The following is a 25478-nucleotide window of genomic DNA, read 5'->3' on the forward strand; positions in this document are numbered from 1 at the left end:
CATCGGATGTGTCTCTGGTTCAGGAACTGCGTCGTACGCCAGTACTCCAGGTTCTTGTGGTCTGTGCGAACTTGCACTGTGTGTTTGGCTCCGATGAGGAAGTGCCGCCACACCTTGAAGGCTGCATGAATGGCCAGCAGTTCCCTGTCCCAGATGGTGTAGTTCTGCTCCGACTTGCTGAGTTTCCTGGAGTAGAAAGCGCACGGCCTCCAGTTTCCTTGCGGATCTTGCTGCAACAGGACTGCCCCCACGGCTCTGTCGGAGGCGTCCGTTTCAACCCTCATGGGTTTGCTGGGGTTCACATGTAGCAGTTGTTCTTCGGATGCGAAGAGTCGCTTGAGCTCCTGAAAGGACTTCTCCGCCTGCTCCGTCCAGATGAACTTCTTCTTCTTGGAGCTGAGGGTGTCTGTGATGGCCGCCGTTTGCATTGCGAAACCCTTGATAAACTTGCGATAAAAGTTGGCGAAGCCGACAAACTTCTGGACCTCCTTCCGATTGCGCGGGCTCTTCCAGTCCAGCACCGAGCGGACCTTGGCGCTGTCCATGGCGAGACCCCTGTCGGACAGCTTGTAGCCCAGGAAATCCACCTCCGTCATGTCAAACTGGCACTTCTCCAGTTTGGCGTAAATTCTGTGCTCCCGTAGCCTCTGCAGGACTTCCTTGACATCTCTCTCGTGAGCCTCCTGCGATTCCGAGAAGATCAGAATGTCGTCCAGGAAGCAGACGCACTTCTTGTAGAGGAGCCCCGCCAACACGTGATGCATGAAGGCTTGGAAACAGTGGGAGCCATTTTGCAAGCCAAACGGCATAACTCTGTATTCGTAGGTGCCCAAAGGCGTAAACATGGCCGTCTTCCACTCATCGCCCTCCCTCATGCTTATAAGGTTGTACGCCCCTCGCAGATCCAACTTGGTGAAGATGCGACCCTTCCGCACCGTCGCCAGCAGGTCGTCGATCTTGGGCATGGGGAACGCCGTGGGCTTCGTCCTCGAGTTTATGACCCGGTAATCAACTACAAGCCTCTTTTGGGGCGTGTCTTTTTTCTTCACAAAAAACACGGGGCTGCCCCCCACCGCTTTGGATTCTCGGATGAATCCCCGCTTCAAGTTGAGTTCTATGAACTCCCTCAGTTCCTGCAGTTCATCTTCAGACATGGAATACAGTTTTCCAGTCGGCAGCGTCGCCCCCGGCAGGAGGTCAATCTTGCAATCGTATGGTCTGTGGGGGGGTAGTTTGTCCGCCTCCTTCTCGGAGAAGACCTCCAAGAATTCTCTGTATTTGTCGGGTACCGCTTGCAGCATGCCCAAGTGTAACTGCGTTCCATCTTCCGGCCCTTCATCTTCCTGGGTGGGCAGTATGCAGTGTGCTGCGCAGTAGGAGGAGCTGAAAGTCAATTGGCGCTGGTACCATGCTAATGCCGGACTGTGCCGGTCCAGCCAACTCATGCCCAACACTATGGGCGTGTCTGACAGGTGGGTAACATTGAAGCTGATGACTTCGCGGTGGTTTCCAATTTGCATCACCATTGGCGGCGTTTGCTGTAGCACTTGTCCCCCCAGTAGCTCTCTGCCGTCGACTGTCACTACTTTGAGGGGCATCGTGGCAGGCAGGAGCGCTATGCCATGTTGCATGATGAAATCCACTCCTATAAAGTCTGCATTGCTGCCAGAGTCAATGGTAATAGGCACTTCCATGGTGAGGCCATTGGGAAGCTGGAGCGCTGCGGTGAGCTGCACCACTGGTTTGGGTGGGAGGGGGTCTGTGGGCTGTAAGATCTCTGGGGACTGCTTCACTGACTCGTCTGGCTGGGCCCCAGTGCCTATGATTCCAGCCAGACTCCGTCGTTTCCCTGCTGTGGTACATGCTGCTGAACTGCTTCTGTAATTGTCACTGAGGCTGCAGTGTGCTTGTGCAACCTCTGGGGACACTCTTTCGCCATGTGCTGAGCACTGTCGCAGATGTAACACTTCCTGTTCCCTCTAGGAGGCTTCGTTTTGACTGCTCCCGGCGTTAGGGCTCTGGCTGCTGACTGAGCCTTGGCACCACCTATCTCCATCGGCTCCTCTCCCCCTCCCAGTGGAGGCGTGGATTGAGCGCGCGCTGTGTCCCTGGGAAAAAGAGGAGGTGCTCTTGCTGGCGTGCGTCCCCAACGTCCTTCGTCTTTGCTCCAGGAACGTTCTTCCAGACGCACCCCAATCGTCAGCGCCCTCTGGACCACTTCTTGAGTGCTCTGGGGTCTCTCCCCCCTTGCAATTTCGTCTTTCACAGCCCCATTCAACCCCTCCCAAAAAAGGTCCCTGACGGCAGCTGAATCTTTCTCCCATCCCAGCGCGTTGACCAATGCAAAATAGCGGGAGTGATATTGCCTCACAGTGGCTCTGCCTTGTTTTAATCCATGTATCTCTTTCCTGGCAACATCCACATCTATCGCTGATAAAAAACAAGCGTCCATCGCCTTAAGGAAGGCTTTTGCATCTTGGAGAGCTGGGTCCTTATCTCGCCACAGATTACGCAGCCACGCTTTAGCGTCTCCGTGGAGATGAGTTAGTATGAAACCCACTTTCTCCTGCTCATCTCTAAAGTCCTTCTCCAGCAACTCTAGCGCGTACATCACGTCTGCTCTGAAGTTAGGATACTGCTGCAGATTCCCATCGAAATGAGACACGAGGCTGCCTCCTCTCTTTCCCAGCCCAATCCCCTCTGGTCTGGTTCCCGGCGCCCCCTGTTTAGTCAACATTTCCAACCTGATTTGCAGATCCTTGCAGGCAGCAGCAGCTTCGTCTTCCCTCTTCCTAGATGCTAGAATTTCCGCGTTAAGTTGTGCCACTGCGTTTTGCAGGGCTGTTATGTGTTCTTCGGTAGTCATCTTGTCTTGCTTTCGTGAGCTCGCGAAGCACCAATCTTCGCCCCTCGCTGCGTCCACTCACGCTGCGAGGTTTTTACTGAGACGGGACTTACTGTCAGAGCTGCCTCTAGGTCCCAGCTCACAGAGGACCAACGCCAGGCTGATGTTATGTACAAAAGTCTTTATTGAAGTTTAATTTCCATTTCAAAGCCAGAGCGTGCAGCCCTATGTCTAGACTCTAGATCGGCGAAGTCCCGTCTGAGTCTCCGCCCCTTCCACACCAGTTTAAGATCCTAGCCCTGCTCCACCTCCTGCGCTGCTCTCTTCTCCTCTGGGTCCTCCTGCCCTCTGGGGCATTGCCCTTTCTGGACTCTTCCGACGCTGAGTCGCTTAGCTCCTCCCCCTGCCTCCGGCGTGCTTTAGGACCCGGTTCCCAATCCTCACTCTCTGCTGTCCCGCGCTCCTGTACATTTGAACTTGCTTCTCGCGCCAACCCAGTGACCTTTCTCCTAACCGTTACACTACTTCTATCACTGCTTCCCTCTTCCGTGACACTGGCCAGATCTGACCTCCCTTCCGTTGTCCGACTCTCCGAGGGAGGCGTGGTAGACTCTGCCTCGTCTCCTCTCCCTGGTGGGGAAAGCACTGGCCCCGATGCCTGGGACTCTTCCCCCCCCCACTCTGCTCTGGTGGGGAAGCTGGTCCTGATTTCCAACTACTGCTCTGGGAGTCCCTGCTGCCCCCTTGCTCCTGGGGCGTTCCCCTTGGGACCCCCCTGCCCCTGGCCACTGGCGCTCCCTTCTGTGAATCTTCCGATTCGCTGGAGAGGCTCATGGAATCCCTCGGACCACTGTCCCCTCCTACGCTCCCCTCGGATTCCTCCCCATCGCTCTCCATCTCCCATCTTCCCTGTGCCTCAGCTCCTGAGCCCCTGACACTTATGTTTCCCTTCCCTTATGGTCTTGATTTATCAGCTATTTTAAAATAAGGCTGCATTCTTAACTGTATTTTAACCCGTATTTTAAATTGTTGTTTTTTCCCCCTATTATGTTTTTACTGTAATTTTACTGGTGTTAGTCACCCTGAGCCCGGGGAGGGCGGGGTATAAATAATAATTGGTATGGGGTGGTGGTGGATGAAGAAATAACCAGTCCATAATTTTAATGGTAGGTTTATTGTAGCTGTGAGAGAAACAGAATAACAACAGGAAAACCCCCAGAAACCTAGAAGACAAATCAGAGATTGATGTGTATTACAATGAGTGAAATAAGTATATGATCCCCTATCCACCAGCCAGATGCCAGGCTACCTGGTATCTTCACTGTTACGTAACGAGCTGAGATTAGAAGCACTTGCTGTAAGGGGAGAGGTCTTACCTGTTATCCCAGCTCGTTACAGTACCTGTACAAAAGACACCTGTCGACAGAAGCAATCAATCCAAAGGTGTTTTTATTATGCATTGGCTTGTGACATATATGGAAGGTGACCAATGAAGGTGGTTTTCCACGTCTCTTAGGTCATAGAAATGTTCTAAAGGACTGTGTGGAAAAATTAGGGCTGAGAGACAATTGTGGAAGGGGTTGAGGGGTGTGAAGGGGAGACGGAGAGAAGTCATTTGCTGAGGGATGTGGCTGAAGGACTTGGTTTCTCTCACACCAAATGTAACTGCTCTGTAGAAAAGACTCTACAACCTGAAAATGGAGACGGTGCACGTACTTTTGTAACCCAAGAAAATCTTTAATAATTTTTAAAAATTGAAATAAAGGCCTTGGTCTCCTTCCATCGGACTTTCCTTTAAGCGAAGCAGCCCCTGTATCTCAGGTCTCTGAGCAGTTTAGGATGCCTACTTGAGAAACGTGCTTTAAATGGCTGTGTCTCTCAATGTCCAGGAGGAGACACAGGCTGCTTCCACAAAAGTGTGTGGAACGCACAGCAGCTTTGTCCCCACTGACCCTCGCCACGGGGTCCATAACTGCACCTTCCATACCACTGGGAAACTGACCGTTCCCTGTGCTGCTCATTAATGTGCATGAAATACTATATTGTTAGTGGCTAGGCCATGATTAGTCCATCTTAAGACCTACAGTGTTTTGCTTTTGAAATCCCTTTTCTTCCTCCAGTAATAATAATAATAATAATAATAATAATAATAAATTTTATTTATATCCCGCCCTCCCCAGCCGAAGCTGGGCTCAGGGCGGCCAACAACAGTCAAAATAATCCAACGATTCTAAAAACATTTCATTGTAAAAATTAATTAAAATCAAATTGATGGCAACCATAAACTAAAGTTTTGTAAAGATTGCCAAAGGAGGGAGTCAGGCTGCGCCCTGACCAAAGCCAGGTGGAACAGCTCTGTCTTGCAGGCCCTGCGGAAAGATGTCAAGTCCTGCAGGGCCCTAGTCTCCTGTGACAGAGCGTTCCACCAGATTGGAGTTGCGGCCGAGAAGGCCCTGGCTCTAGTTGAGGCCAGCCTAACCTCTCTGTGGCCTGGGATCTTCAAGATGTTTTTATTTGCAGACCGCAAGTTCCTCTGTGGGACATACCAGGAGAGGCGGTCCCGTAGGTACGAGGGTCCTAGGCCGTATAGGGCTTTAAAGGTTAAAACCAGCACCTTCCCCACCTTTTATTCTATCCACCATTCCAGGAGCTCGTGGGGATGCTGTGTTTGATTTCAGGCAAGAAACGAGGGTTTTCATCTCATTACAGGAGACTGGTTGCCATTCAGGCTTCCTCTGATGACCTGTCTTCAATTAAACCCTGGGCCACCAGCTCCCAGCATTTGTCTTCCCTCTGTTCCATTAGCTAGTCCCAAGGGCTTTCGTATTTTCAACTTTCTTGTCGTGGAGCAGACTCTTGTATTCCAACCTACGTTTGATCAAATTTTCCATGGATTCCTCTGATGTCTTAACTGTCTTAGCTGGAGCTTTCTTAGCTGCTTTGAATCAACTGTCAAACCAGCCAAGGTGTGTTGATTGTGTGTAATTAGTAATTGTAGGAAGTTATCTGTGATGGGCAGCTGAGCTTGGCCAGAATCAGGGGGTGCAGGGCCTCAGAATTCCATGAGAGAGCTGGAGCCTCTCTCTGATTGGCTACCAAGACAGGGGGGGTGGAGCCAGCATTTTTGGAGGGAAAATAAAATGAGCCGTTTCTGAGAAAGTGGAGGGATAGTTTCGTGGGAGAGGAGGGAGGAGGGTTGTTTCTGGTCTGTGTATGAAGTGCACTCTGAGGAAATTATCCCAAGCTAGAGAAAGGGGTCTCTGAGCTTAGAAAGACTAGTTTTGAGAGAGTATTCAGACAGGAGTTAACTGGAAGGCTGGAAGCAAGGAGAAGTAGAAGCTGTGAGGATACTGTCTACTTGGGTCTCATTTCAGTCAGGAAGGGAAAGATCTAGAAAGAGAAGAATCCCAAACCAGTTATGAAGGGTGTGGTGACCCCCTGGGTCTTCTATACTGTCAGAAGTACCTCAGGAGCGTGGAAACTGACAGAAAGTACCACCTTGTTTAATAATCGAAATATTAAGCTGCAACAGCTAAATTAAGGAGCTGAAGTGAAATAACTGGAAATAAGCTCAGCATTGGCCACCCTCTCTAGACACCTGTAACATCGAAGAGGAATAACTTAAAAGAAGCAACAGAAGTTTAAAAGAAGCTGTGCATTTACTACTTTGTTTAGAAGCCTGTAACATACACTAAATTTAGTACAATTTATTATTGATTTCACTGTTTCCTGAAAGAACATTATCCTGACACATCCTTTGCTTTTTTCAACATTATCCTGACACATCCTTTGCTTTTTTCAACTTTGTTCTGTAAAATAAATCTTTCTTGTTTGTTCAACTTCTGCCTGAGTCACCAAGGATCTTTGTTTACGTTCACACAAAAACTGTAATATAACCCATTGTGATTATATAGTCAGTCAGGACTGACTGAAGAAACTGACTACAGTGGTATCTTGGTTCTCAAACTTAATCCGTTCTGGAAGTCTGTTCGAAAACCAAAGCATTCCAAAACCAAGGCGCGCTTTCCCATAGAAAGTAATGTATAACCGATTAATCCGTTCCAGACTTTTAAAAACAACTCCTAAAACAGCAATTTAACATGAATTTTACTATCTAACGAGACCACTGACCAATGAAATGAAAGCAATAATCAATGTTCTGTACTATAAAATAAAGAAGACAGTACTGTAGATTAAAATTAATTTCTTTTCTTGCCTGCACTGATGATAGACATTGTTTGGATGGGGCTTTTATACATTGCCACAGTCACACAATCAATCAAAAAAGAAGAACAAGCCACAGTCACAAAGACGAAAAAGCCAAATAAAAACACATTTTTTTAAGCAAAAACAAAAGTACCAAATATAAGCTCCAAATATCACCTCAGAACACCGCAATGAGAAATGGAAGGCTTTGATTACAATGGGGGGGTGCAAATTAGCAGCGCAACAAGGAAAAGGGAAGGAAGAAGGCTTTGTTTTTTTCCAAAAAAAATTATTGATTTGCCACTTTTTCACACAGAAAAAAGAAAAAACATGACAAAACACACAAGAGACAATAAACTTAACACAAAAGAAAATTATTACTTCAAATACCTAAATCTCTTAACATTGGTAACGGACTTCCTTGAATCCCGTCTATCTGAATTTCATTATATCACCTGTATAACAGTTCTCTAATTTCATATTTATAATAATATTAACTCCTTTCATTAACTAACCTCTTCTCCTTTATTATTATTCTAATCCTTAATATTTACTACCACATATTCTTATTCTACCCCTAAGCCTATTTGTTACTTCCAAGAATTTTCTATTTATCATATATTACAATATTTAGCTAAATATTTTTTAATTTCTTACAATCCTCCTTTCCGGTTGTAGAATTTTACTATCTAACGAAAATGAAAAAGCCAAATAAAAATGCAATTTTTTTTAGCAAAAACAAAAGCACCAAATATAAGCTCTAAATATCACCTCAGAACACTGCAATTGGAAATGGGAGGCTTTGATTACAATAGGGGGGGTGCAAATTAGCAGCGCAACAGTGAAAACAGAAGCTCAGGAGCATGTTCAGCTTCCGAAACAAAGTTCACAAACTGGAACACTGACTTCCAGGTTTGCAGCATTTGAGTTCAAAGTTGTTCAGGAACTAAGCTGTTTGAAAACCGAGGTACCACCGTATATAGACATGGTTGCCATACATCCAGAACTGTAAGCAGCGTATGGGCGGAAATTGCTGAAATGTCCGGGAAAATCTGGATGTATGGCAGCCCATGTCGCAAGTGTAGATTTCGGCAAACTTCACTTAAAATAAAAACAAAATAAAAAAATTCCTTCCAGTAGCACCTTAAAGACCAACTAAGTAGCACCTTAAAGACCAACTTTAAGGTGCTACTGGAAGGATTTTTTTTATTTTGTTTTGACTATGGCAGACCAACACGGCTACCTACCTGAAACTTCACTTAAAATAGATACGCCCCCCCCGCCGCCCCCCCCCCCAGTTCCTTCAAGCCCTCCTCATAAGGCTTGGTTTCAGACCCTTGATGATCTTGATTGAGTCCTCTGCATCATCTTCATGAAGTTTTCCCTTAGTGTTTAGCAAGCTGTAAACCTTGAATTTACTTTCCACAGTTGTTCCCATAAAGCAAAGTCAATATTGTGTCCTACATCTCTGGCCCAGCTTCTCATTGATGATTTCATCATTTCATTCTTTGTATCCCACCCAAGTAATGTTATACATTTTAAATACAGTGGTACCTCGGGTTACATACGCTTTAGGTTACATATGCTTCAGGTTTCAGACTCCGCTAACCCAGAAATAGTACCTCGGGTTAAGAACTTTGCTTCAGGATGAGAACAGAAATCGCGCAGTGGCGGCAGCGGGAGGTCCCATTAGCTAAAGTGGTGCTTCAGGTTAAGAACAGTTTCAGGTTAAGAACGGACCTCCGGAATGAATTACGTACATAACCAGAGTTACCACTGTACAATTTTAACCCTGGAGCCTAATAACTCCCTTTCAAACTGAGTTTTGTTCTGCAAATCTGTTTTTTAAATTCTAACTTAAATGTTGTATTCAACTGATGGTAACTTGACCAGTCTCCCTCCCGCCTAGAGGAAGAAGTTCCCTTTATAGGGACCCCACATACAATTAAGCAATACCACACGGCCCTAAACCTAACCTCCCAATAAATTGTCCTTAGTGGGTAAACTATTGGTCTGCTGTGTCAAAGTTTTACTGAACAGTTGGATAATATTGGCGAGAGCGCCTGTAATCTCACAGTCACCACTTCCCCGGAATAAGAATCACTTCCGTCCAAACCAGTAAGTATGTCTGTAATTATGACAATCTAACCAATGCCTAGACGACTAAAGCCCTATATCAGACTCCTCTCCATGGGTTCCCCCCAAATATAGAGCATGGTCCAATCCCCTGGACATTCTCAGACATACAGAAGTCCTTCTCAAGGTCATGAATGAATCTGAAGAGGTGATTCAAGCAACACAAAAGGAGATTCCTCCTAAAGATCAGGAAGAACTTTCTGATAGTAAGAGCCAGCAGTGAAAAGGAACTCCCTCAGAAGGGGGTGGACTCTCCTTCATTGGAGGTATTTAAGAAGAAGTTGGATGGCCATCTGTCATGGATGCTTGAAATGAGTTTTTTTCTGCATTGGCAGGGGTTGGACTAGATTCCAAATCTTCCATTCTATTATTTACCCTGCTGTGAGTTCTTGAATTGACTTATTTACAAGTGAAATTTTATCCACATTCCATGCGCTGATATGCTTTCAACTCTGTATGAATTATTTGGTGGGCCATGAGAGTGGCACTCTGACTGAAGCTCTTCCCACATTCCAAACACTAAGAGGTTTTCTCACTTGTATGAATTATTTGATGGGAAGCGAGACTGCGGCTCTGACTGAAGCTCTTCCCACATTCGAAGCATTGATAGGGTTTCTCCCCTGTATGAATTCTTTGATGGGAAGTGAGACTGCTGCTGTGACTGAAGCTCTTCCCACATTCCAAGCACTGATAGGGTTTCTCCCCTGTATGAATTCTTTGATGGGAAGTGAGACTGTGGCTGTGAATGAAGCTCTTTCCACATTCCAAGCACTGATAGGGTTTCTCCCCTGTATGAATTCTTTGATGGGAAGTTAGATGGTGTCTGTGACTAAAGCTCTTTCCACATTCCAAGCACTGATAGGGTTTCTCCTCTGTATGAACTTTTTGATGGGAAGTGAGACTCTGCCTGTGACTGAAGCTCTTTCCACATTCCAAGCACTGATAGGGTTTCTGCCCTGTATGAATTCTTTGATGGGAAGAGAGATTATTTCTGAGAATGAAGCTTTTTCCACAATCCAAGCATTGATATGGTTTCTCCCCAGTATGAATTCTTTGATGGGAAGCGAGACTGTGGCTTCGACTAAAGCTCTTTCCACAATCCAAGCAATGATAGGGTTTCTCCCCAGTATGGATTCTTTGATGGGAAGTGAGACTGCCGCTGTGACTGAAGCGCTTTCCACATTCGAAGCACTGATAGGGTTTCTTCCCTGTATGAATTCTTTGATGGGAAGTGAGACTGCTGCTGTGACTGAAGCTCTTCCCACATTCCAAGCACTGATAGGATTTCCCCCCTGTATGAATTATTTGATGGCAAGTGAGAGTTTCCTTCAGACGGAAGCATTTTCCACAGTCTAAGCACTGATAGGATTTCTCCCCTGTATGAATTGTTTGATGGGAAGTGAGTCTTCCCTTCCGACTGAAGCTCTTGCCACATTCCAAGCATTGATAGGGCTTCTCCCCTGTATGAATTCTTTGATGCAAAGTGAGACTGTCCTTTCGACTGTAGCTCTTTCCACATTCCAAGCATTGATAGGGTTTCTCCCCTGTATGAATTCTTTGATGGGTAGTGAGATTTTTGCTGTGTCCGAAGCTCTTCCCACATTCCAAGCACTGATAGGGTTTCTCCCCTGTATGAATTCTTTGATGGGAAGCGAGATGGGGGCGTTGACTGAAGGTCTTTCCGCATTCCAAGCACTGATAGGGTTTTTCCCCTGTATGAATTCTTTGATGGGAAGTGAGATGGGTCCCATGCAGGAAGCTCTTCCCACATTCAAAACACTGATATCTTTTATCCCCACTATGAATTCTTTGATGAATAGTGAGTCCCTGCCTCTGACTGAAGCTCTTCCCACATTCCAAGCACTGATAAGATTTCTCCCCTGTATGAATTCTTTGATGGGAATTAAAATGTTCCTTCACAGAGAAGCCTTTTCCACAGTCTAAGCACTGATATGGTTTCTCCCCTGTATGAATTGTTTGATGGGAAGTGAGGCTCTTTGTTTGATGGGAGGTGGACTGGGACCTCTGACGGATGTTCTCTCCACACTTTGAATATTTATCGTACTCCTCCGCTATGTGGATTCTGTTGTGGTCCCCCTTGTTCTTCCCTTCCAATTCATCACCATCTGCAAGGAGGAGAGAAGCTAATTAGAACCTCAGGAAGAAATGGAGCTCCAGATTACTGAACAATGTTAATGAATGCTTGTGATAAGAGGAAGAACTGAAGAGAGTTAGATGTGAGGCCTTACTATAGTTTTCACTGCCTTTGTTGGCTGGAATTGCTTGGCTTTTATCCAGGATAGATTTTGTTTGGCTCAGTCATGGAGTCTACTGCATCTCTCTTTTTTTTTAAAATAATATTTATTAAAGTTTCAAAAAAGTTACAAGAATAAGAAAAAAGAGGGGGGAAAACAAAAAATACAAAATACAGAAAAGTAAAAACAATTAAAAACAAATCAACCTTTCCATATCTTGTCTTTCATTTACTTGTTTCCCTGACCTCCTCACACCTCCCTTTTTTGTATTCTAGTTCAATTAGTTATTTCAGCAAATCCTTTCCATTTTTGCTTTTATCTTAATAATTTATCTTAATATATTATAACTTTACATTCTCACCTATTAACGATCCATTTTTGCATACTCCTTTATAACATTACTGCTAAAACCACATAACTTCATTCCAACATCCTTCTAACATTCCTTAATTTTACAATATTTCTGTAGATAAGTCTTTAAATTTCTTCCAATCTTCTTCTACCAACTCTTCTCCCAGGTCTCGGATTCTGCCAGTCATTTCCGCCAGTTCCATGTACTCCATCACCTTCATCTGCCATTCTTCCCGGGTGGGTAGATCTTGTGTCTTCCAAGACTTTGCGATAAGTATTCTTGCTGCTGTTATGGCATACATAAAAAAAGTTCTATCCTTCTTTGACACCAATTGGCCGACCATGCCCAGGAGAAAGGCCTCTGGTTTCTTGAGGAAGGTATATTTAAATACCTTTTTCATTTCATTATAGATCATCTCCCAGAATGTCTTAATCCTTGGGCATGTCCACCAAAGGTGAAAGAATGTACCTTCAGTCTCTTTACATTTCCAACATTTATTATCGGGCAAATGATAGATTTTTGCAAGCTTGACTGGTGTCATGTACCACCTGTAAGTCATTTTCATTATATTCTCTCTTAAGGCATTACATGCCGTGAACCTCATACCTGTGGTCCATAACTGTTCCCAGTCAGCCATCATAATATTATGTCCAACATCTTGTGCCCATTTAATCATAGCTGATTTCACCATTTCATCCTGAGTGTTCCATTTCAACAGCAAGTTATATATTCTTGACAACTTTTTAACTTTGGGATCTAACAGTTCTGTTTCCAATTTTGATTTTTCCACCTGAAAATCAATTTTCTTATCCAATTTGTAAGCCTCCATTATTTGATAATAATGAAGCCAGTCTCGCACTTTGTTTTTTAATTTTTCAAAACTCTGCAGTTTTAATCTATCTCCCTCTTGTTCCAAAATTTCCCAATATTTCGGCCATTTGGCCTCCATATTGAGCTTTTTCAGAGCCTTCGCTTCCGGAGTCCACTCCATCTCAAAGGTCAGTCATCTCTTTGGTCAACAAAATGCAGAAGAAGCAAAAGCAAAAACAACAAACCTAACAGAAGTTACTTCAATGTCCGTAAAAAATCTCAAGCCAACATTTAAGAAGGCCTGGGCAGTTCAGGGAAATCTGGTCATTGTTTAAAAAGGCATGACTAGACAAAGAATATTCACAGAGAAACCAGTTGATATCCCTCCATTCAGGGCTCACGGTGTGGATGTTAGAATCCCAGATGCTGTTGGTCTCCATCCAAACAGTGGAGGTTCATCACATAGAGGTAAACATGGAGTTTCAAAACTCATCTTATGATCCAACAGGGACTTTTACCGAGAGGGTGCATGATTCCCCAATTCCCCTCCTTGACTTCCTTATGCAGAGCTCTCTGGTCAGGAGCCAGCAATCTCCATGCCTCAACAAACAGGAACATCTTCATTTGCACACTCCCCAACAGCATTTATCTCAATCTGGTTGGTCTCAATTTAAATTTATAAATCACTTTCTTCACTTGGAACCACCCTCCCATGTTGATGAGGAGACCAACTCTGTATTGTTGCATTGGTAACAGTAGAGGGAAAATGACTATGACTCACACTTAATCTAAGCACAACAGTCACAAGAGCTCCTGACTAGGCATTTTGGTAGGAGATGTTGAATTTACTCTGTTCTCCCCTATCTCTCCTCTCCCCCCAATTTAAACCAATTCATGTACTCAGAACTCATACACTGACCACTAATGATGAACCATATGTTATAGATATTACTGTAAATTTATTCTGCTATTTTTGAGAATCATATGAGAAGATTATTTTTGAGAATCACATGAGAATTCATTTGAGAAATCATATGAGAATTTGATTTGAAAATCAAATCTACGTATTTGTATCATTTATGAGACCTATATGATCCTTGTTTTTAAAGGAAAAGGAAAAGTTATTCCTAAAATAAAAGAAAAAGGTAATGCACAGAGGCCCCATCTGTGATCAATCTATAAAGCAGGTTACTTTAAAGAATCATGGCTTCTAGTGCTGCCTGATGGATCAGTGAGTTCTCTGACACCGGTAGGGCATTCAATCACAGTACAGGTTGTAGACATCTTGAGCTGCCAATACATCGCGGTGGCCGTGGAGCTGTGATGTATTCCTAGCTCAAATTCCCCACAGATGTCAAAGGCGCAGGCAGGAAGGCAAGTAGGTAGAGGAGCCCAAAAAGGTGCTCACCTTCTCAAGCTCCATCCGCCTGCCTGCCTCCCCCCACCCCCAAGCTGAGCAAGCCCCAAAACATCTATGGCTCCATCCCTCCATGTCCCCATCTCCCCTCCCCTGGGACTCACCAGATCCCTCGGAGGTCCCTGGGAGGGAACGCTCAGAGGCTGTGAGGAGGGATGCAGGAGACAACCTGACCGGGTCAACCGTCCATCTTCCCCCTTCCATCCTCACTAGGTTTACAGATTCAGTCTCTTTCATCCTTCCTGAGGAGTCGGGAAGCCACCACAAGCTGCAGGGTCCTGGGAGAGAGGAAGAAACAAAGGGAGCCTCAGAGGCCCTGCAGGGATTCTCCTGCCCTAGATATTCCCCTGCTCCTGGAGAAGCACAAATGGGGCAGCCCCTTCCTAACAGAAACCCCATTTGAAACATCTCCAGTGATTCCAATTTAATCTGTTTGCACCTCACCCCACCACTTTTAAGGCTGGCATGGTCTGCACACTAATGACCTGAGAGTAGACCCCATTGAACTCAGTGGGGCTTATGGATAGAACTTGGTGCAAAAACCAGGCACCATCCTGTCCCCAAGCCTGAAAACTGCAACCCCAGAGCATGGGCAGAATACAGCCGAGTAGCTATTACATGTAGGTGCCCCCACGTCTCAATGCAAGAGATGCCTTAGCAGTTGAGCTGGCTGGGCCCCAAACCTCTTTCTGCTCATCATTAGAGCTGCTGAGAGACCCTAGAAGGTTGGGAATAGGATCTGGCTCCTGCTGTTTCTTAGCCACCTCCTCATTTTCCTTATTCACGCAAAATGGAGTGGTTTTTGGTTGTGCTTTCTTTAGAGAAGCTCTCTTTGGAGCAGGGCCCGTGGCACTCAGGGAACACCAGAAATTTTGTAACCACTCCAGGTCAACACCATCTTTCCCCTTAATTCATTTTCAAAAAACATTACATGTTTTTATTAGGAATTCCAACGTAACAATTTTAACAAAAATACATCATCCACATTATTCCCCCTCCATCTCCCCCTAAAAAAGAAAAAGAAAAAAAACCTCCCCACCTCCGAGCCTTCCCCCAGCTCCTCTCTCTGGTTTCGCAACACATAATTTTATCTGCATGTTATAAAATTGTAAAAATCCTCAATTTCTCTATCTACATATTACCAATAAAGAGTTTGTAATGAAGTTGGGAAATCTTAGCAAGTTAAAACTTTGGCTTATGCTAAAGAGCATTATGGGAGAGCCAAATGCTGTAGAATTCTGGGAATGTGTATCTGCTTCTTAATTGCAGATTTCTGTATCAAAGAGTGTGAATAAGTTAACTTCTCCATCTGCAGGAAGGAGGTTCCTAGCTGATTTGTAGTCTTGACACCTGGCTATCTTAGATGCCCTTTCTGTGTGAAAAAGGTTATGAAGCTTAATTTACAACTCAAATAATCTGGTCTGGCTTTGGGAATGCTTTTAATCTTCAAGGCCTTTTGATAAACAGGATTCGGCTGTCGAGGCTCCTAACAAGCCTGAGTCATTGTTCTTCTATCTAACCATTGGCGAGTTCCTAATTAATCTAAAGAACTAATTGGCTTTTGAGTTTTGAATCCACGTGGGTTCAAAGGGGATAAAACCTAAGGAAGCCAACTTGCAATTCCCTAACATACCTTGCCATGTGAGACCATTGTCTTGCAAAGAGGACTTGCCCTGATGACAGGGATGCGGAGAACCGTTCTGTTTCACACTTTCATTCTCCTTGTGAGTATGTTCTGTAGTTAGTGATATTGAAAAATGTTTTTATTTTCTGTTTGGGATTTGTGAGAGATGTGCCAACTTTTATGTTTGAATAATCTTGGTCTTTAAAAAATTCTGGAAAAAGGACTTTTCCCTGTTTCTGTCTTTTATGCCTTTCTGCCGGGGAAGCTAAACCAGTACCTGACCACTTAGTCGCCTACCAGAGCCTGTTGGATTTCTGTCTGTGCCAGAGTAAAGTGACACAGTGTGGGGCAGCCTGGAAAAACTGAAGCGTAATCTCCTTCCTTAGGTTACTTTTCAGGGCTGTTCTAAGATAAGGAAGTGGTGGCAGCAAACTACTGTTTTTTTTTATGTTCTGAAAAAGCTTTGGGGCACACACACACACCCCTCAGCCGGGTCTTGCCGGAGTTGGAAGGCAGGCTGGAGAGGTGGGAGACAGTTCACGAATGATACACAAGCCCCAAAATATCTATGGCTCCATCCCTCCATGTCCCCATCTCCCCTCCCCTGGGACTCACCAGATCTCTCGGAGGTCCCTGGGAGGGAACGCTCAGAGGCTGTGAGGAGGGATGCAGGAGACAACCTGACCAGGTCAACCGTCCATCTTCCCCCTTCCATCCTCGCTAGGTTTACAGATTCAGTCTCTTTCATCCTTCCTGAGGAGTCGAGAAGCCACCACAAGCTGCAGGGTCCTGGGAGAGAGGAAGAAACAAAGGGAGCCTCAGAGGCCCTGCAGGGATTCTCCTGCCCTAGATATTCCCCTGCTCCTGGAGAAGCACAAATGGGGCAGCCCCTTCCTAACAGAAACCCCATTTGAAACATCTCCAGTGATTCCAATTTAATCTGTTTGCACCTCACCCCACTTCGTAAGACTGGCATGGTACAGTGGTGCCCCACAAGACGAATGCCTCGCAAGACGAAAAACTCGCTAGACGAAAGAGTTTTCCGTCTTTTGAGGTGCTTCGCAAGACGAATTTCCCTATGGGCTTGCTTCGCAAGACGAAAACGTATTGCGAGTCTTTCCCCTCCCCCCCCTTTTTCTAAGCCGCTAATAGCCGCTAATAGCGCTAATCTGCTAATCCGCTAATAGGGGTGCTTCGCAAGACGAAAAAACCGCAAGACGAAGAGACTCGCAGAACGAATTATTTTCGTCTTGCGAGGCACCACTGAATGCACAATATTGACCTGAGAGTGGACCCCATTGAACTCAGTGGGGCTTATGGATAGAACTTTTTTTTTAAAATGATATTTATTAGTTTCCCAACAGTTTGAACACTACAAAAGAAAAAAAAAATAAACAATACAATACAAAAACAAAAACACTACATAACATTAACACTGACACATTAAACTAACAAAACAAAACAAAAACAATTTAAGCCACATCAAACAATTTCAATATCTTATCTTTCATTCGCTTGTTTCAACGACCTCCTCACACCTCCCTTTTTTGTATTCCACTTCTGTTAATTGTTTCAGCAATTCCTTTCCATCTTCCACTGTTTTCTGTCCTGTAATTATCTTAACATATTCTAACCTTATTTTTCCCTTTAATACACTAACAGTCTATTTGTACTTAGATCCTTATAACATTTCTACTAAAGCCATATAACTTCATTCCAACCTTTTTCTAACATTCATTAATTTTACAGTATTTCTGTAAATAGTCTTTAAACTTTTTCCAGTCTTCTTCCACCGACTCTTCTCCCTGGTCTCGGATTCTGCCAGTCATTTCCGCCAGTTCCATATAGTCCATCAACTTCATCTGCCATTCTTCATGGGTGGGTAAATCTTGTGTCTTCCAATACTTCGTGATGAGTATTCTTGCTGCTGTTGTTGCATACATAAAAAAGATTCTGTCCTTCTTTGGCACCAATTGGCTGACCATGCCCAGGAGAAAGGCCTCTGGTTTCTTCAGGAAGGTATATATATATATATAGATTTTTTTTTATTGCTCACAGATTTTTTTTTTATAGAAATTTTTATTAAGAGTTTTGTTAATACAATAAAGAGAAAAGACAGAATAAACAGAAAGTAGACAAAAAAGAAACAAACATAAAATTTGACATCTTGTAATACCCATCTTTTCTTCATTTTTGGACTTCCTCACATCTCTCGCTCCTGCGTTCCAAATTTATAAAACTTTAGCCAGCAACTTATCACCTTGTTTCCCTTCTTATTATACACATTTCCGATATTTTGTCCCTAACTTTGAATATTTTTATCTAGGTCTTAGATACCTAATTTTAACATAGTATTTATTCAAAATTTATTTTTTTCATAAAATTCGCTCATTCTCATAATCTTTTCAACTAACTTTATGGTGCCCTGTTGTTTTCAAATCTTTCATCCTTCTCAGCACTCATATAATTTACAGTGTTTTTGTAAATAGTCCTTAAATTTCCTCCAATCCTCTTCCACTGCTTCCTCTCCCAGGTCTCGGATTCTGCCGGTCATTTCTGCTAGCTCCATGTAGTCCATCAGTTGCATCTGCCATTCTTCCAGGGTGGGCAAATCTTGAGTTTTCCAATATTTGGCGACAAGTATCCTTGCTGCTGTTGTTGCATACATAAATAATGTTCGATCATTCTTTAACACCCTCTGGCCAACAATGCCCAAAAGGAGGGCCTCTGGTTTCTTAGGGAAGGTATACTTAAATACCTTTTTCAGCTCATTATATATCATTTCCCAGAAGGCCTTAACCCTGGGGCAAGTCCACCAGAGGTGAAAGAACGTTCGTTCAGTTTCCTTGCATTTCCAACACTTATTATCTGACAGGTGATATATTTTTGCTAGCTTGACTGGGGTCATGTACCACCTATATATCATTTTCATAATGTTTTCTTTCAAGGCATTACAGAGCTGCATTACAATTGTAACGCCCTTTTCGTACTAGATTCTGGCGCCTGTAGGGTCAGAACTAGGTCATCTGCGAAAGCCTTAAGTTTGTACTGTTTCGCTCCGACCTGAATTCCTTCCACCAACCGGTCCCCTCTAATCATGTTCAAGAGCACTTCCAGGACCGAAATAAATAACAGAGGGGAAATAGGGCAACCTTGTCGTGTTCCTTTTTCAATTTTAAACTCTTCTGTCACCACATTGTTAACTATCAATTTAGCCTTTTGTTCTGAATATATTGCATCTATCCCATTTTCAAATCCCTGTCCCACTCCCATCCCTTCCAGGTTTTTCTTCATAAACTTCCAATAAATATTGTCAAAGGCCTTCTCCGCATCTATAAATATTAACACTGCTCTTGTATTAATATTTGTTTGCAAAAGTTCCAAAATGTCAATAATATTCCTTGTGCTAGCAAACAAATGTCTTCCTGGGAGAAAGCCTGCCTGATCTTTATGGATCACTTCACTTAAAACTTTTTTAAATCTGTTTGCTAAAATGTCAGCAAAGATTTTGTAATCCACATTAAGAAGGGAAATGGGGTGGTAGTTCTTAAGTTGTGACTTTTCCAATTCTGATTTTGGTATCAATGTGATGAAGGCTTCTTTCCACGTTTCCGGTGCTTTCTTCCCCTCCATAATCTCATTGCAAACCTCCATTAGTGGATGTATCAAGTAATCTTTCAGTATCTTATAATATTTGGAGGTAAGCCCGTCTGGCCCTGGGGATTTGCCCAGTTGCATATTCTGAATGGCAACTTCAATCTCTTGTCGTGTAATTTTACAGTTCAGGATTGATCTGTTTTCTTGAGACAACCTTGGTAGTCCATTCTTTATCAAAAATTGTTCTATCTCCGCCTCGTTTTGCAGCCCTTGGGTATATAATTGTTTAAAGTATCTCTGGACAGGAAGGTATATTTAAATACCTTTTTCATTTCATTATAAATCATCTCCCAGAATGTCTTAATCCTTGAGCATGTCCACCAAAGGTGAAAGAATGTACCTTCAGTCTCATTACATTCCCAACATTTATTGTCGGGTAAATTATAAATTTTTGCAAACTTGACTGGTGTCATGTACCACCTATAAATCATTTTCATTAAATTCTCTCTTAGGGCATTACATGCTGTAAATTTTTCATACCTGTGGTCCATAACTGTTCCCAGTCAGCCATCATTATGTTATGTCCAACATCTTGTGCCCATTTTATCATAGCTGATTTCACCATTTCATCCTGAGTGTTCCATTTCAACAGCAAGCTATACATTCTTGACAAGTTCTTAATTTTTGAATCTAACAATTCTGTTTCCAATTTTGATTTTTCCACCTGAAAATCAATTTTCTTATCCAATTTGTAAGCCTCCATTATTTGATGATAATGGAGCCAATCTCGCACTTTGTTTTTCAATTTTTCAAAGCTCTGCAGTTTTATTCTGTCTCCATCTTCTTCCAGAATTTCCCAATATTTCGGCCATTTGGCCTCCATATTGAGTTTTTTCTGTGGGGGCTTATGGATAGAACTTGGTGCAAAAACCAGGCACCATCCTGTCCCCAAGCCTGAAAATTGCAACCTCAGAGCATGGACAGAAAATAGCCGAGTAGCTATTACAAGAGATGACTTAGCAGTTGAGCTGGCTGGGCCCCAAACCTCTTTCTGCTCATCATTCGAGCTGCTGAGAGACCCTAGAAGGTTGGGAATAGGATCTGGCTCCTGCTGTTTCTTAGCCACCTCCTCATTTTCCTTACTCACACAAAATGGAGTGGTTTTTGGTTGTGCTTTCTTTAGAGAAGCTCTCTTTGGAGCAGGGCCCGTGGCACTCAGGGAACACCAGAAATTTTGTAACCACTCCAGGTCAACACCATCTTTCCCTTAATTCCGTATCATGTTTCCTTATACCATTTGTAGCAATTAAAGCTTTTCTAACTTTAGTCTGCAGCAGCGTCTGTGTCATTCAGTTAGTGTTCTGCAGAATGCGGAGGCTAGACTGGTGACTGGGAGTGGCTGCTGGAACCATGTAAGACCGCTCCTAAAGGATCTACTTTCAAAGTGTTGGTGGTGACCTTTAAAGCCCTAAACGGCCTCGGCCCAGGATACCCGAAGGAGCATCTCCAACCCCATCCTTCAGCCTGGACCCTGAGGTCCAGCACCAAGGGCCTTCTGGCGGTTCCCTCAGTGCAAGAAGAGAAGTTACAGGGAAGCAGGCTGAGGGCCTTCTTGGTAGTGGCCCCCTCCCTGTGGAACACGCTCCCATCAGATGTCAAGGAGATGAGTAACTATGTAACCTTTAGAAGACACCTGAAGGCAGCCCTGTATATTATATGTGCTGGAAGCAGCCCAGAGTGTCTGGGAAAACCCAGTCAGATGGGTAGCAGATAAATATTATTATTATTATTATTATTATTATTATTATTATTATTATTATTATTATCGTTCACACAGGGTGCTGATGGCGGCGGCAGCTTCACCCCAGTGCCTTGCCAGGGCAGGAGGGGCTTGGTCTTCCTAAAAATATTGAGCTGAGCAAGGCTGGATGCAGCTCCTGCTCCCAAGAGTGGCACATGCCAGTCTGTGCACTTGCTCTGCTGGGAGGGGGCAGATGTTTAACAAGGTTGGAAACCAGATCTCACCCGGCCCTAGGGACTCCTCCCAAGAACCCTGGGAGCCAGAATTGGTTCAGGACCCTGAGAGTTGCAAGGAGACAGCTTCAGCCCTGCTGCCCAAAGACTGCAATTCCCAGGGTGGTCACCAACCCCCCCTTCTTGCCAGGGAACTCTGGGAATTGTATTTGGGTAGATGGTGGGAGAGGGTCTCCCCTCCAGTCTCCACACTTGGGGGGGGGGCTGTATCTCCCCACTCCACAGGGCTTCTCCTTCCTCGGAGTCCTTGGATTCTTCTCTGTGTTATGAAATGCGACCCTTCCCCTCAATCTGAGGGGGGCTTATTTGCATGCCCTCTTTTTGTCGCCCCAAAGACTCTTCCCCAACATGGAAGGCAGCATCTTGATCCAAAGGAAGAAGAGAGTTGCAGACCTGCTGGACACTCAGCCCCTGACTTGGGGGTCTCCCCCCCCCGCATGCATGAGCTGGACGGGGGGCCCCTTGCCTCCTCCCTTGCAGCCCTGGGACCCCCTTCTCCCCGCTGCCCCCCAAGGGGGAAGAGAGAAGAGACTCACCAGATTCCAGGAGGGGCACCGAGGAAGTTTTTGCAAAGCAGAGAGAACAGAGCAGCCTCCTCTTTGCTGGCAGGAAGGGACTGGGCAGGGAGGGGCTTCTGCTGGGGAGGACCTTGCCCCCCCCGCCCTCCCCTTCCTGTCCTCTCTAGGAATCCCGCTCTGCTCCTTTTAACCCTTGGCAAGCCGAGGGCGCCCAGACCCCCCTCCCTCCCTCCCTCCCTCCCTCTCCCTGCCTGCTTCTGCGCTCTAGGGCTGCCCTCCCTCCTCCATCTCGGCCAAGGACTCTGCATCAAGCCCCCCCCCCCCCGTCTTATGCAGACTGACGACAAGGGAGGTGGGGGTTCCCGGGCACCATTCTGCCGTGTGCATCCGGATCCCTCCTTTGAAAGGGCCTCTCCTGGAAGCGCCTTCCCTGGGACCCACCGGCAGGGGACGTGGGATCCGGCTGCGAAGTTGGGGACCTGCAGGGTCTCCTTGGAAGTCTCTCTCCCCCCCCCCCCACCCGTTTCTCTTTCCCTGGGGGGCCAAGAGATGCTCCCCTGCCCTGCACCCCCGGGGCCCCTTTGCGGAAACTGAAGTGCGATGCCCACCAAAGGGAAGGCGAAGGTGAAGGACCCCTGGACCTTTGTCCGCAGACAGCTCCCCCCCCCTTTCTTCCCCACACCAAACATAACCACAGTTTTGAAAATCCTCCATACTCTGGGCATGTGCAGATTTGGCAGCTTTCTGCAAACCAGAGGCAGAGAAGAAGTGGCCAAAGGAGCACCTTGCAGAAAAGGGGCCTTGTGGGCTGAGGTGCAGGATCCCTGAGGATCCAGCACAGGAAGAACTGAACAGGGAAGAATTCCCCCCCCCCATCATAGAGGGGGTGGCCTCCCCCGCCTGACTCGCAGAAATAGACTCCCGGAGGAGCGAGCAAGGGGGGCGGATGGGCAGAGAGGACAGAGAGATGAAGATGCAGTGATGGAGAAGGGAGGGGCCCCCCAAAAGGGCCCTTACTGGGTCCCGGATCTATGCAATCCAGCTGCAAAGTGGGAAGCCAACACCTGCAGGGCTTGCCTGGCAGGATGAAGCCCCTCCCCCCGCAGGTGATTACCCTCCCCCCACGCACAATAACACTGGAACATTCAAAAGGTAAAGGACCCCTGGACGTTTACGTCCAGTCAAAGGCGACTGTGGGGTTGGGGCGCTCATCTCCGCTGTCAGGCCGAGGGGGCTGGCGTTTGTCCGCAGACAGCTTTTCCGGGTAACGTGGCCCGCAGGACTAAACAGCTTCTGGCGCAACGGGGTACATTGATGAAAACCAGAGTGCAGAGAAATGCCACAACTACTTGCACTGGTAATGTTTTTGAACTGCTAGGTTTGCAGAAGCTGGGACAGAGCAACGGGAGCTGACCCCGTCGCAGGGATTCGAACCCCAACCTTCCTTATCCTTCAGATGAGGGTCCCTATTGCCAAAGAGGGCCCTCAGGGTTGACTCCCCAGGGAGGGGGTGGAAAGAGGCCCAGGAGCCAACTCCTAGGGGCCAAGGTCCTGTTGTCCCCCACCCAAAGAAAGTTGATTGACATTAAAACAGGGTGGTGGTGGGAGTGTCATCTCATCCATTAGACTGGGAGGGGGATGTTGTGGGGAGGGAAGCCCAGCCAAGCATTGCCAGGGGACGGTTGGCGGTGCTGGCAGAGAATTTCCTGGAGGGGCTCCAGAGCTGCCTTGGCGTCTTCCTCCTGCACAGGAATCTACTTGAAGTAAAGCGGGGGGGGGGGTGTCCTATTCCCACTGCTCCCCCTTCCTCCAAGGGAGGTTGGATTCATGGAATCCTAGGAACTGTCAGAGAGCCGGCCAAGGCGTGGCATGTTCGCAGAGGGGAGTGATTTCTCTGTGTTCTTTTTTCTTTTCGCTTTTGCTGCGAGGCAGCAAGATGTGCGCTCTCTCGCCGGGGTTGATTTATAATGTTTTTCTACACGATTAAAGACTGTTAGAGATAAGCAAGAACGCTTGCGTGCAGTCTGATTTATTACACACACACAGCCACAGTTTTCTGCCGCTGCGACAACTTTGCTACAGGAAGCTGACGGAGAGCTATCCAAAGGAGTCCAGTGAGGCGCAGCCGAAGCGTGTGGACTCCATCCAACAGCCACAATCTCTTCTCAGTAGTTGCAGAGATCCGGGCGGAAGAATGTCAATGGTCTTACATCCGACCTTAAACAATACAGGTTATCTAGGCTAGCTAGAGAGCAAGGAGCCGATATAATGTGTCTTCAAGAAACCAAAAAAAAGGACAAGAGGCCTTATTTAATAATTTAATGATTCAGCTTGGGAGGTATTAGCAGAAGCAAGAAGTAAAGCGAAAGCAAGAGGGGTAGCAGTCCTGGCAAATAGGAGAATAGATATTAAGATGACAGAAATGGTGTTAGACAAGGAAGGTAGATTTATGCTGCTTAAAGGTAAACTGGAAAATGAAGTGCTAACAATAGTGAACATTTATGCTCCAAATAAAGGTCAGAATAAATTCCTAAATAAAGGACTTTTAAAAATTTACCAGTTCTCAGAGGGCAAAATTATTATAGCAGGCGATTTGAATATGGATATCACAAAAATTAAAACAATTCATTCAGTAATTGGGGACTGCAAGAAGCACCTGGCATCCTAGGTTTAAAACCCAAAGCTACCCATATATCCAGCAGGCATAAACAGCATCCTGTATAGACTACTTTATTTTGGGAAAGGCGAGTAATGGGTTGGCAAAGGAATTACAATATGCCCAATATTAATTTCAGACCACACCCCTCTAAGTATTGAGTTAGAATTAAGACTGAGTGAGGACAAGAGACCATGGAGATATAATAATGGCTAAAGTTCAAGACAGAGAGTATGTGGAAAATCAGATCAGGTAATTTTTTCAAGATAGTAAAGGATCAGTTACTCCAGAAATCCTCTGGGATGCAGCAAAATGTGTCTTTAGGGGCAACTGTATAATGAAAAAAATACTCCCAACCTTTCGCAATAGGCAGAGGCGTTCGGCAGGGGTGTCCTCTTTCGCCGTTATAATGGCTGTAGAACAACTAGCGGAAAGGATAAGGAACTGTGGAGGGATAGAGGGCTATAGGATTGGGAAAGAGGAGATGAAAATCAATTTCTTTGCAGATGATATTATTGGAATCATAACAAATCCTAAGGAATAAAAGAAATAAAGATAATAATTTTGAGGAATATTCTGGATTAGGGGTAAATATAACAAAATCAGAAATAATGTATTTTAATGTAAATGTAGCTGGAAAAAACGTAATAAACAACATAACAGGAATGGGCCTGGAGACAATGGATATTTGGAAGTAAAAAATCAAGGATGCAAAAGAGATTTGTGTACAACCACAAATCAGAACCAGGGTGGGGCCTCCCAAACATTTACAATTATGACAAAGCTGTTCAATTTAAAAAATTACTAGAAATTGCAGTTGAAAACAAACAAAAGTGGATCAAATTTGAGGATGAGGCACACAATAGCACAGTAAGATTTGGAATTTTCACAAATAATGTAATCAAGGATTTGAAATCTGCAATAGGCCCCAAGAAACTGGCAATAGGTATATGGAGGAAATGGCAACTTTTCTGGTTAAAAGGATTTCTCTAATTGCACCCTTAGAAAGTATTTATGAGGTAACAGAT

At 45.1% G+C, this 25478-nt stretch overlaps 1 protein-coding gene and 1 long non-coding RNA gene across 2 annotated transcripts in view; one reads left to right on the forward strand and one right to left on the reverse strand.

Annotated features, from left to right (window-relative positions):
• The first annotated feature begins 8334 nt into the window (after positions 1-8334).
• Positions 8335-25478, forward strand: part of LOC309337390 — an 80907-nt gene continuing 63763 nt past the window's right edge. The window contains exon 1 of the long non-coding RNA XR_014154245.1: positions 8335-8829. This is a non-coding gene — a long non-coding RNA (uncharacterized lncRNA). The remainder of the gene's footprint in view (positions 8830-25478) is intronic.
• On the reverse strand, positions 9605-21984 carry LOC309336354 (uncharacterized protein; the record flags this gene model as incomplete). Its single annotated transcript, XM_081851975.1, has 5 exons — positions 21813-21984; positions 16261-16434; positions 14126-14299; positions 11108-11313; positions 9605-9706 (listed from the first exon to the last, which is right to left on the reverse strand). Exons 2-5 carry the CDS (start codon positions 16391-16393, stop codon positions 9605-9607), a joined length of 615 nt encoding a protein of 204 aa, XP_081708101.1. The 5' UTR covers positions 16394-16434; positions 21813-21984.

The sequence above is a fragment of the Podarcis erhardii genome, assembly GCF_964252035.2.
Source record: "Podarcis erhardii genome assembly, chromosome: 2".
Classification (NCBI taxonomy): domain Eukaryota; kingdom Metazoa; phylum Chordata; class Lepidosauria; order Squamata; family Lacertidae; genus Podarcis; species Podarcis erhardii.